General features: G+C 38.9%; 1 protein-coding gene across 3 annotated transcripts in view; it reads left to right on the top strand.

Moving 5' to 3' along the window:
• Positions 1-13313, top strand: part of RPRD2 (regulation of nuclear pre-mRNA domain containing 2) — a 136030-nt gene that overhangs the window by 69757 nt on the left and 52960 nt on the right. For all 3 annotated transcript variants that reach the window (XM_006902212.1, XM_006902211.1, XM_006902213.1), the window contains exon 2: positions 5113-5242. In XM_006902212.1, the coding sequence (XP_006902274.1) occupies positions 5113-5242 (130 nt within the window). The remainder of the gene's footprint in view (positions 1-5112; positions 5243-13313) is intronic.

Raw genomic sequence — 13313 nt, 5'->3', positions numbered from 1 at the left:
CACAGCAAGTGATTACAAAAACCATGGTCTGTATCAGGCACACCGTTGTCTCCAGAGTGGCACCGTTGCTCTTCAGTATCTTGGAGAGGTCCTAAGAGCAGACTTTCCCATTGCATCGCAATACATCTTTTAATTTCTTGACTGCTGATGCCATGAGTGTTGACTGTGGAGCCAAGCAAACTAAAGTTGTTAATAATCTCAATCTCTTCACCATCCATCCTGATGCTGCCAATTGGCCCAATGGTGAGAATCTTTGTCTTCTTGATATTGAGCCTCAATCCATATTGAAGGCTGCAGTCCTTGACATTCTGCAGCAAGCATTTCAGGTCCTCCTCAGTTTTTGCAAGCAGGGTTGTGTCATCTGCATAGCTCAGATTGTTGATAGATCTTCCACCAATTCTGACGCCACATTTCTCCTTATAGAGCCCAGCCTCCTGGATAATCTGTTCTGCATATAGGTTGAAAATGGATGTCAGAAGAGACTCTGAATATTACACTAGAGCACCGAGAAGCCAAAGCAGAGGGAAGAATTCAAGATAGTAAAGAGCCAAACAGAAGATTTCAAGAGGTAGCATGGGAAGACAGAGTAAAATATTACAATGAAATGTGCAAGGAGTTGGAGTCAGAAAATCAAAAGGGTCTAACTCACTCAGCATTTCTTAAGCTCAAGGAACTGAAGAACAAATTCAAACTTCGAGTTGCTATACTTAAGGATGCTTTAGACAGAATATTAAATAATCCAGGAAGTATTAAAAGAAGAGTATAGAGAGTCACTGTACCAAAAGAAATTGGCAGACATAAAGAATTTAATGAAACAGCCTATGAGAAAGAGCCTATGGTGATGAAGGAAGAAGTTCAAGCTGCTCTGAAGGAATTGGCAGAAAAATAAGGCCCCAGGAATAGATGGTATACCAGTTGACATATTTCAAGTAACAGTTGCTGCCCTAGATTTGCTCACCAAGTTTTGCCAAGAAATATGGAGGGCAACCACATGGCCAACTGACTGGAAGAGATCAATATTTATTCCCATTCCAAAGAAAGGTGACCTGTCAGAGGATGGAGATTATCGAACAATATCATTGATATCACATGCAAGCAAGATTCTGCTGAAGATTACCCAAAAACTACTGGAACAGCACATCAACAGAGAACTGCCAGAAGTCCAGGCTGGATTTAGAAGGGGTCGTGGTACTAGGGATATTGTAGCTAATGTTAGATGGATCTTGGCTGAAAACAGGGAGTACCAGAGGAATATCTATATGTGTTTCATTGATTATGCAGAGGTGTTTGACTATGCGGATGACAACAAACTGTGGTTAACTCTGAGAAAAATGGGAATCCCAGAACACGTGATTGTGCTAATTCAAAACCTATTCTTGGACCAGGAGGCAGTCATCAGAATAGAGGAAGGAAGAACATCGTTCAAAATTGGGAAGTGTGTACACTAGGGATGTGTCCTATCTCCATACCTTTTCAACCTTTCTTAGCATAGTAGATGTGTATTTACTTTTTAAAATATTTTATTGTTTACATAGCAGATTAGATTGTTAATGTAACAATTTTTATCCAGATTATTCCATGACATTAGTTACAGTTTTCACGTAGTGTCCGCATTCTTACTGTTTTCCGTTGATCTCGCTTCTCTTCCTTTCCTGTGTTCTCATTTTTACTTTTGGGAAAATACTATGGTTTCATACAGTTAATTGTTTAATGACTCCGAGGGTGACCTCTGGAAATAATATTGCTTTCAAGTGTGAAAGTATCTTAGAGCTATTATTATCTTATGGTTTTTTCCTAGTATCTGTTGGCCCAATATGTCTGGGCATTTTCAGAAACTTTAATTTTGTTCTTTATTTTCCTCCATTCTACCTAGGACCATCTATTGTATCTCTAGTCAGAATTATTTATAGCAGTATATGTATAAGTAATTTGTATAAAAATAGTTAAATGGGAACCTAATTTGCTGTGTAAACTTTCACATAAAGCACACACAAAAAAGTCTAATGATTGAAAATAAGTATTTGAGTATACAAATAGTTTTGAGCATTCTGAATTGGGAAATTCTTAATTGAAGATAAAGAAGGAAAGGGATGAAATTCAAGGGAAACTTCTTGTTGTTATGTGGCATCGAGTTGCTTGCGACTCATAGCGACCCTGTGTACAAGAGCCCTAAACTCCGCTCTATCCTGGGCCAGCCTTGCTATTTCAAACATGCTCATTCCCACCACTCCACTCACAGAATCCATCTATGCCATCGAGGGTTTTCCTCTCCTGTGCCATCCCTCCCCTCTCCCAAAAATGATGTTCCTCTCCAAGGACCATTCCCACCTTGCAACATGCCCAGAGTATGTCACACGAAGATTCAGAATCCTTGACTCCAAGGAGCATTCTGGCTTCACCCTCTCCAGGACAAACCTGTTTGTTCTCTTAGCAGTCCGTGGTATATTCAATACTCTTCTCCAGCACCACAGCTCAAAGGCATCAATTCTCTTTCTATCATCCCTATTCACTGTCCAACTCTCCGATGCATAGCATGTAATTGCAATGACTATAGCCTGGATCAGGTGCACCTCAGTCTCCAGCCTGACGTTATTGCTCTTCAGTACTCTTGAGAGGTTCCTCACAACTGACTTTCCCAATGCAATTCGTTTCCTGATTTCCTGGCTACTGTTACCAAGAGTGTTGACTGTGGAACCAAGTAACCTAAAACTGTTAACTATCTCAATCTCTTCACCATCCATACTGATGCTGCCAGTTGGTTCATTGGTGAGAATCTTTGTTTTCTTGATATTGAGCTTCAACCCGTATTGAAGACTGCAGTCCTTGACCTTCTGCAGCAAGCGCTTCGGGTCCTCCTCAGTTTCAGCAAGCAGGGTTATGTCATCTGCATAATGCAGGTTGTTGATGATTCTTCCACCAATCCTGATGCCACATTCCTCCTTGTACAGCCCAGGGTCTCGGATGATCTGTTCTGCATACAGATTGAAAAGGTATGGAGACAGAATGCATCCCTGACGGACCCTTTCTTTATTTTGAACCATCCAGTGTCTCCCTGCTCTGTTCTGACGACTGTCTCTTGGTCCAAGTATAGGTTTCTCATTAGCACAATCAAGTGTTCTGGGAGTCCCATTCTTCTCAGAGTCAGCCATAGCTTGTTCTGATCCACACAATCAAAAGCCTTTGCATAGTGTGTCAAGCAGAGATAGACACTCTTCTGGTATTCTCTGCTTTGTGCCAAGATCCATCTAACATTAGCCATAATATCCCTAGTACCACAACCTCTTCTAAATCCAGCCTGCACTTCTGGCAGTTCTCTGTTGACATATTGTTCCAAACGTTTTTGGATAATTTTCAGCAGAATCTTGCTTGCATGTGATATCAATGATATTGTTCGATAATTTCACACTCTATTGGGTCACCTTTCTTTGGAATGGGAACAAATATCAGTCTCTTTCAGTCAGTGGGCCAGCTGGCTGTCCTCCAGATTTCCTGGCATAACTGAGCACATCCAGGGCAGCGTCTGTTTGTTGAAATATATCAGTTGGTATGCTGTTAACTGGAGCCTTGTTTTTTGCCAGTTCCTTCAGAGCAACTTGAACTTCCTCCTTCATCACCATAGGCTCTTGCTCATATGTTATTTCATGAAATTCCTCTGTGTCAGCCAATTCCTTCTGCTACAGTGACACTCTGTACTTCTTCCATCTTCTTTTGATACTTCCTGGATCATTTAACATTCTACCCAAACTGTGTTTTAAAGTATTGCCACCCGTGGCTTGAATTTATTTTTCAACTCCTTCAGCTTAAGAAATGCTGAGTAGGTGAAAAGAATGCTGTGTAAGTGGAAGAGATTTAGGGGGCCCAGCTAAAGTAAGGAGTCTAGGAATTTATATGGTTCCAGACCTTCTGATGATATGGTTTTTCTTCATCAGAATCCAGAGGCAGAAATAAAGGTGGATTTCAGGTATTTGGTCATATTGATCTAGATTTAAAGTTTTGTTTAATATGTATGATTGAATCCTAAATTGAGGAATAGGAAAGGAAATGAATGAAATATTAAACAGTAGACTAAAGAATTTGAGATTGATAAAGTCTTGGATACCAGAAGAGGCTATGAAGTTAGAAAAAAGAAAAGAGGGAGAAGAGAAAAAAGAACTGAGGTCTAGATAAAATTGAAGAACAAATAAAGTGGAAATTGGAGGTGGTGTTCAAAGGAGATTTTAAAATGTATAAAGGAGTGCTTCTTAGAGGTTATTGAATTTGAAAGAAGCTGAATGATTAGAAAATGTAATGCATTATCCATATGAACATTGAAGTCACCTTGGATAGTAAAGAAACCTGAGATTGCATTTGCTTAAGGTTCCAGATATCTTAGATGATTAGAGGCTTAATTTAGATGTGATCAAATTATTTACCTGGACTCCTCACCTGTGATGAGACACCGTTGCATGGTAAAATAACAGACCTTTCATGTGAATCTCTTGGGCATGTTGTCCGGAGGACCAATCCTTAGATAAGGATATTGTGTTTTGAACGGTTCCACGTAAAAGAGGAAGACCCACAACACTGTGGGCTCAAGTATATCACAGGTGATGAGGATGGCACTGGATAGGACAAGGTTCAGATATACTGTTCATAAGATCACTGTGAGTTGCAATCAACTCAGTGGCACATGAGATAACAAAATAATGATAACTTTTATACAGTTAAAGTTATTATTTGTCTAAGAGCACATCATGATTGAATTCCATAGCCCATGTTCTTTGCCATCTATGGGATATTTTTTATATTTGTTAGACTTCATCTGTCTCCCCAAATGCTAGGGATAACAATTTGTTTTATTTCAAATTCTCTAGAGTTAATGGGTGTTTTAGTACCAAATACCTATAAAATAGGGGAGCATTTTTTTTAAACTTGAGTGCTTTGAACAGAAAGAAACCTAATCTGCAGTAATGAAGGTTTTTTAGTAAATCATCCATTAATTCTCTTGTCTGTTCATTTCTTTGTCTCCCCTTCTATCCATATAATAGCTTGAGAATACTGTTCTTGGAATAAGTTGAACTAAGTGTAAATGAACTAACATGGTTTTGTTTTTTTATCTTTTATCATCTCTAGCTGCCTATCCACACCGTTTGAATTTGTTTTATCTTGCCAACGATGTCATACAGAACTGTAAAAGGAAAAATGCGATTGTATTTCGTGAGTCATTTGCTGATGTACTTCCTGAAGCAGCTGCTCTAGTGAAGTAAGTAAATTCTTCTTGATTGTTGGAATCTATATGTAAAAAATTAGTTTGAGTATTTTTACATTATTAAGAACTGTAACAGTTAAACCTCCCTAAAGATCCAAGTGTATTTTATCCAGGTAGTTGCTAGAACTTTTCCTGCTGATCTGTACACTTATATTTCAAAACATCTTGCTTACTATTGAAAGCTTACCTTGTTATGTATTCTCTACCACTTTTTTCCTAACTTGATCATGTATCTTCTGGTCATACACTTTGGCTTTACTTCTTTCAGTTTGTTGAACACATTTTCTTTTTTGTTGTCTCTGAAATTTCTGTATTAAATAGAAATGAAGTACAAATTCCCAACTTGAAATTAATTTACTCTATTTTTTTCCTTCTTAGTAAAATTTATATCCAGCCTTTCTCAGAGTGTAGTCTACTGAACACTAACTATTTTGTTAAATGGTAAAAGACGGGTTCCATACATAAGTAAGTTTGAAGAATGGTAGATAATCTGTTGCCATTGCATCAGCCCTAAGTAAATCCTTTAGGACAGAGTAAATTGCCTGATAGAGTTTCCAACATTATAAATCTTCACAGAAGCAGATTGCCACATCTTTGCCTATGACAGCGGCTAGTAGGTGCGAACAGCCAGCCTTTTTGTTAGCAGCTGAGTGCTTAGTCACTGTGATAACAGGGCTACTATGAAGATGAGTGTTGTCATGCTCTATTAAATAGATTCATAGCAACACTGGGAGCAACAAACAGATCTTCACCATGCCCTATCTTGCACTATCCTTACCATCTCTGACATGCTTAAGCCCTTTTTTTCTTCTTTTTTTTATTTTTTATTATTATTTTTTGTGCATGTTCCGTCAAATCAGATCTGACTGGTACAGGAGGAAATTGTCCCTCCTTCTCCGGCAGAGCATCTGGTGGATTTGAACCGTGTACCTCTGGGATTGCAGTACAGCTTCTTGCCACTAGGCCACCAGAGCTCCCCTAAGCCCATTTTTAACAGTTACTGTACCAGGCTGTTTTGTTGAAGGTCTTTCTCTGACCCTTTACCTTTCCCAGTATGATGTATTTTATAGTGCATATTAATATAGGTATTATAATTTATTTTCCTTTTGGGGAAAATAAAAAAAGGACAACATGCTGAAGTAGAAGAGCTGAATAGAATATTTGAAAGGGTAGCTTGAGACGACAAAGCAAAGTATTATAATGGAAGGTTTAGAGAGCTGGAATTGGAGAATAAAAAGTGAAGAACTCATTCTGCATTTCTCAAACGGAAAGACTAAAAAACAAATTTAAACCTCTAGTTGCAGTATTGAAAGGTGCTATTGGCAAAATATTGAATGATGCAGAAAGCATCAAAAGAAGATGGAGGGAATATACAGAATCACTATACCAGAAAGAACTGATTGACACTGAAATATTTCAGAAAGTAGTATATGAGCAGGAGCCAGTGGTAATGAAGGAGGAAGAGGAGGCTGTATTGAAGGCATTGGCAGAAAAAGAGGCCTCTAGGAATCAGTTGACTTGTTTCAGTTAACAGATCCAGCCTTGGATGTGCTCAGCAGTCTATGCCAGGAAATTTGGAGGACATATTTGTTCCCATTCCCAAGAAAGGTAATCCAACAGAATGTAGAAATAATGGAATAATTATCATTATCATCACATGCAAGCAAAATGCTGCTGAATATCATTAAAAAAATGGCTAGAACAGTACATAGATAGGGAACTGCCAGAAGTTCAGGCAGGATTTAGAAGAGGCCATGGCATCAGGGATATCATTGTTGACATCAGATGGATCCTGGCTGTATGTACACAACACCAGAAGAATGTCGATTTGTGTTTTACTGACTATGTAAAGGCCTTTGACTGTGTGGATCAGAACAAGCTGTGTCTGTCTTTGAAAAGAATGGGAAACCCAGAGCACTTAATTGGGCTTATATGAAACCTATACCTGGACCAGGAGGCTGTTGTGCAGTCAAAGCAGGGAAACACTACATATTTTAAAATTTAAAAGGAAGTGCTTCAAGGTTGTATTTTCCCTCTGTACTATTCTGAGCAAATTATTTGAGAAGCTGGGATCTAAGAAGAAGAATGTGACATTAGGATCAGATTAGACTCATCAGTAATCTATGTTATGCAGATGATACAACCTTGCTGAACGTGAGGAAGACTTGACGCACTTGTTTAAAAAGATCAAAGAATGAGGAAGACTTGAAGCATTTGTCTCAAAAGAGCAAAGAATGCCATATGGATTGCATCTCAGTGTAAAAAATAATAAAGATTCTTACCACTGGACTGATAGGCACGGTGGATGGAGAAGAGTTTAAAACTGGCAACAACTTCATCATACTTGGATCCACACATCCTTGGTACCAGCAGTTAGGAAGTCAAGAAATGTATTGCATTGGGATGTCTGCAGTTAGGGACCTCTCCAAATTATTGAAGAGTAATGATGTCAGTGTGAGGACTAAGGTGCATCTGATTCAGGCCCTGGCTTTTCTGATCACTTGGTATGCATCTGAGTGCTGGACAATGAATAGGAATGACAGAAAAAATGATTCCTTTCAGTTGTGGTGTTGGAAAAGTACAGTGAGCATCCCATTGATGGCCAAAAGAACAAACAGATAGGTCTTGGAGAGGCTGCAGCTGAAAAGCTCTTTGATGGCAAGAATGATGAGGCTTCGCCTTACATACTTTTGGCATATTGCTAGGTGGGGCTATTCTTTGGTGAGGGACATGATGCTTAGAAAGGTGGAGGGGTAGCGAAGGAGGGGAAACCCCTCAACCAGGTGGATTGACACAGTGACTGCCTCAGTGGGCTCTAATGTCCCAGTTAAGTGTGACGATGGCACAGGATAGGACAGGGTTCAGATCTGCTATTCATAGGGTTGCTATGAGTCATATTCAACTCGATAGCACCTAACAACAACAACTACAGTTTATTTTGGTGCCAGTGCAGTCCTAATTTCAAAGGCACATTTTCAGACTCCAGCCATAGTTCCTTTGTATACTTATTTAAAATCCCCACGTTTAGTAAATTGTGAGATAGATATAGATAGATATAATAGCTTTATATCAAATCTTCTGTCTTGTATTACATAGTATCTTCTTCTTTGTGTTTCATTCATATATATATGGTTTTCTGTTCATATGTGTGTGTGTGTGCTTGAGTGTGAGTGTGATAGAGAAAGAGAATGTGCTTATGCACGTTCAGATGTACCATGGTTTTCTAATAAGTAAACTTAGAACATTCATTTTAAAAAAACCCAAAACCTACCATATATGCACTTCTAAAAACTTCTCCTACAGAGTAAAAGGGGAAGCCACAGATTGGGAAAAAATATTTGGTAATGACATGTGAGATAAGGGACTTATATCCAGAATTTATAAAATACTAGAGCGCCACAACAAGATAAAAGTAGATAACCCAATTGAAAAATGGGCACAGGATATGAACAGACCCTTCACCAAAGAAGACATTCAGATAGCCAACAAATACAAGAAGAAATGCTAAGAGAGATGCAAATCAAAACAACTATGAGATATCATCTTACCCCATTAAGAATAGCACAATTTAACAGAGCAGCAAACAACAAATGCTGGTGAGGTTGTGGAGAAGCTGGAATCCCTATTTACTGTTGGTGGGAGTGTAAAATGGTGTAACCGCTATGGAAGGCAGTATGGCGCTTTCTCAAAAAGTTGCAAATAAAAAAAAAAGTTGCACCATTTGACCCCATCGTTCCTCTACTTGAGAATATACCCTAAAAAACCATAACTGCCACCCAGGCAGATACATGCACACCCATGTTTATTGCGGCTTTGTTCATAATAGCAAAGAGTTGGAAACAACCTAAGTGACCATCAAAAAACGAATGGATAGAGAAGCTCTGGTATAGTCACACAATGGAATACTATATACTGTATTGAAAAACAAGGAACTCATGAGCTATTAGGCACAATGGATGACCCTGGAGGATATTATGCTGAGTGAAATATCTCAGTCATAAAAGGACAAATACTGAATAGTGCCACTGTTGTAGAATGGGACAGACATCAGGGTCGGGGTAAGACTGAAAAAAATTGGATTAATTATGCATACTGAATTGAAACAGATGAGGGAGAGAATTGTTTAAAAGCAATATATGTTTGGGTGTTATGGTTATGACAAGAGTGCATTATGAAGGTTGCATGTACGGGGGGAGGGATTTTATACCAATGAAGCAATTTTTCTTTTACTTTTCAAAGAGGAGAGTGAACTGGCAGGAAGGGGTGGGCAGGGAGAAAAATGCAGCAATGAAGGAATGGAAGTCCAAAGTCTCTGTAAACATTCATTAAAATGAATAAAATAAAATTAAAAAGAAAATACCAGAAATGTGAAAAGATACCAGCTGAGTGAATAATCTTCAGAAACCATATAGATATGTGACAAAAATCTAATACCTAAATTAATGTGTAAAACTTGAGCAGTTTAGAAGTAAAAAAAAAAAAAGCCCAATCATAAAACAGGATTTGAGTAGACAGTTTACTAAGGAGTATGGCCGTGGTCAGATGGCCATCAAACATGAAAATGTGCTCAGTGTCTGTCACAGAGATGTAAATAAAAATTATAGTGAGATACCATTATATTCCTACTAGAATGGCTGTGGAGCTCTGTTGGTGTGCTAACCAAAAAGCCCAGTGACTCCAGTGCTTTAAGTTCACCACCAGCTCTAAGGATGAAAATTAGACAGTATCTTTCTTTCTGTTATCATTTACAGCCTTGGAAATACAATGGAGTGTTGCTGTGAGACAGGATTGATTTGATATGGTAGTAAGTAAAGTGGTTTCTCAAAGACTTAAATCTAGAACTGTCATGTGACCCAGCAATACCACTTCTAAGTATATATCCAAAAGACTTGGAAGCAGAGTCTCAAAAAGAGATTTGTATACCAGTGTTCATTGTAGTGCTATTCACAGTAACAGAAAAATAGAAACAACCTAAATGTCAATCAAGAGGTGAATGTATAAACAAAATGTGGTACGTATGTTTACTGGAATACTGTTCAGCCAAGAGCAGAAAATGTGTCTTGATAAATACTATAGTAGGATGGAGCTTGAAGACATTAGTTAGAGCAAACAAAATTAGTCAAAAAAGGAGAAATATTATATGACGCCACTTAATAAAAAAAGACGTAGAAGTGAAAATGTAAAGAGATCAAAGCATACTACTGGCCAGGGACGAGAGGGAAGTTAATAGTGATGGTAGTGACAAAATGTTATTGACTAAGGATAGAGTTGTACAATAATTATTGAAATTCTTGCCCATAAAGTGTACACCTGTAAAAAGTTCAGTTGCTCTCGTTGACTAGCAAACAGTTAATGTACTTTAGATGACTGGTTGCAAGGTTTTAAGAAGCCAGGTATTACACAACAATCTAGGAGGTAGAACAGAAACATTTGTTATTAGAGAAGGACATTATTAGGCAAATTAATTCAGATGTTCCACTGTGATTCCTTTTTAGAGTGGTCAGCTGTGGTAGCCAGGCACCATGTAGTTCTTCTGATCTTAGAATCATAGAAATTAAGGTTCTCATGGTAAATGGATGAACTATTTCTGTTCATCTTTGCTTTTCTTCCAGATAAAAAGAAATCAATAGCTGCACCTTAGGTGGCCATGTCCAAACTTTTAAGATCCTACTTACTACTTACCTAAGTAGAATATAAGCATTTGTCTTTTTAGTCTATGTAATGTCCATTGGCCTTGATATCCCTGGAGACTCTGGTCCCTGTGGCCTAGGATCAGCTACTTGACTCCCTCAGGTTATTTGGTAATAATTAAAGAAATTGGCATAGTTTACTCCCTTCACATTTAATTCTGAGAATAACTTTAAAATGGATACTATTATTACCCGTCTTTTAAGAGGAAGGAAAACTGTCATTTGAGAGTTCTCAAATATATTTGACAGGTAGATGGAATTTCCACACAAGGCTCTCTGAACCCTGTAGCCCATATTCTTGGACATTTAGCCATTATCTGTACACTTTTTTATAATGTCAAAGCCAGTATAGTCTTGAGTACGAAAGCCTTATATTGGCTGTAGTTGTTGTTATTGTTGTTATGTGCCATTAAGTTGCCTGTGACTCATGACCCTATGTACAACAGCCTGAAGCCTGCCCTGTACTGAGCCAGTCTCACAGACTCCAACATATTTTCCCCCATTGCCTTAGTTACTGTGTCAATCCTTCTCCTCGGGGTCTTCCTCTCCTGTGCTGTTCTTTCACCCTTCCAAGCATGATGTCCTTTTCCAAGGATAGATTTCTCCTGGCCAGATGCCCAAAACATGTGAGACAGAGCTTTAGAATCGTAGCCTCCAAGGAAAAACTTAGTTTCACTCTAAGATAGACCTGTTTGTTTTCTTGATGGTCCATGGTATGTTCAAGATTCTTATCCAGCATCACAACTCAAAGACATCAATTCTTCTTCTGTCATCCTTATTCATTGTCCAGCTCTCTGATGAATAACAAGTAATTGTGAAGACATGGCCTGGGTCATTTGCACCTTAGTCTCTAGACTGACATTGTTGCTTCTCCATACTCTGGAGAGGTCTCTGACAAAAGATTTTGCCAGTACAATTCATCTTTAAATTTCTGACTGCTAAAAAAAAAAAAATTCTGACTGCTGGTGCCAAGAGTGTTGTTTGTGGAGCTGAACAATCTGGAACAGTTAACAGCCTCTATCTCTTCTCCATCCATCATGGTGCTTCCAAATTTCCCAGTGATCAGAATCTTTGTCTTCTTGATGTTGAGCTTTGATCCATATATTCAATTGCTTGGAATATACTACAAGAAAATGAGAATTGAGGCACAAATAGACACGTACATACCAGTGTTCATGCAACATTATTCACATTGCAAGAACATGGAAACAGCCCAGATGTCCAACCAAAATTGAATAGATTGAGAAATTATGGTATATCCACACAATGGAATACTATACAGCATGCAGGAGCAATGATTTTGTAAAGTACTACCTAACTTGGGAGGGACTGGAGAGCATTATGCTGAGTGAACTAACTCAGTTCCTTAAGAACAAATACTGTTTAAAACCATTTTTGTAGAATGGGTATGAAGATCCAAGGAGGGAGGGCAGGAGTGTAGAAGCAGGGGGTGAAGATGTACAGCGTGGAAGGATTATTCATGAGGTCGCACAATTTATTGGAGGGGTAAGGGAAATGCTTGCTGAAACTGAGGAGGACCTGAAGCACTTGCTGCAGAGAGTAAAGGGCTGCAGCCTTCAAATATGGATTGAGGCTCAGTGTCAGGAAGACAAAGATTCTCACCACTGGACCAGTTGGCAGCATCAGGATGGATGGTGAAGAGATTGAGATTGTTCACAGCTTTAGTTTGATTGGCTCTACAATCAACACTTTTGGCACCAGCAGCCAGGAAATTAAAAGACATACTGTGATGGGAAAGTCTGTTGTTAGGGACCTCTCTAAAGTACTGAAGAGCAGCGGTGTCTCTCTGAGTCTGATACAGGCCATGGTCTTTGCAATCACTTGTTATGCGTCAGAGAGTTGGACAGTGACTACGGAGGATAGAAGGAAAATTGATACCTTTGAGCTTTGGTGTTGGAGAAGAGTATTGAGGGGACCATGGACTGCTAAGAAACCAAACAGATTTATCTTAGAAAGGGTTAAACTGGGCTGCTCCTTGGAGGCAAGGATTCTGGGGCTTCGTCTGACATACTTTGGTCATGCTGTAAGGAGAGACTGGTCCTTGGAGAAGGACATCATGCTTGGGAGGGTGGAGGGCAGGCGCAGGAAGGGAAGGCCCTCTGGGTTATGGATTGATTCGGTGACTGGGGTAATCGGGATGAGTGTGTCAGAGACAATGATACTGGCACAGGATAGAACAGAGTTCAGGGCTGTTGTACATAGGGTCACTATGAGTCACAAGTGACTGGACGGCACATAACAAGAACAACAAGGGAGATGAGAAGGATTTGGGTTGAAAAACATGTATATGAATTTTCTAAATACACTAGTATAAAAATGTAAAATAGAATGTATATGAATGATTGTATGAAACA

This window comes from Elephantulus edwardii, unplaced genomic scaffold, assembly GCF_000299155.1.
Source record: "Elephantulus edwardii isolate Elephantulus edwardi_28Jun2011 unplaced genomic scaffold, EleEdw1.0 scaffold00384, whole genome shotgun sequence".
Taxonomy (NCBI): Eukaryota; Metazoa; Chordata; class Mammalia; order Macroscelidea; family Macroscelididae; genus Elephantulus; species Elephantulus edwardii.
Note: the sequence above shows the minus strand (reverse complement) of the source record. Positions and strands in the feature narration are given on the sequence as shown.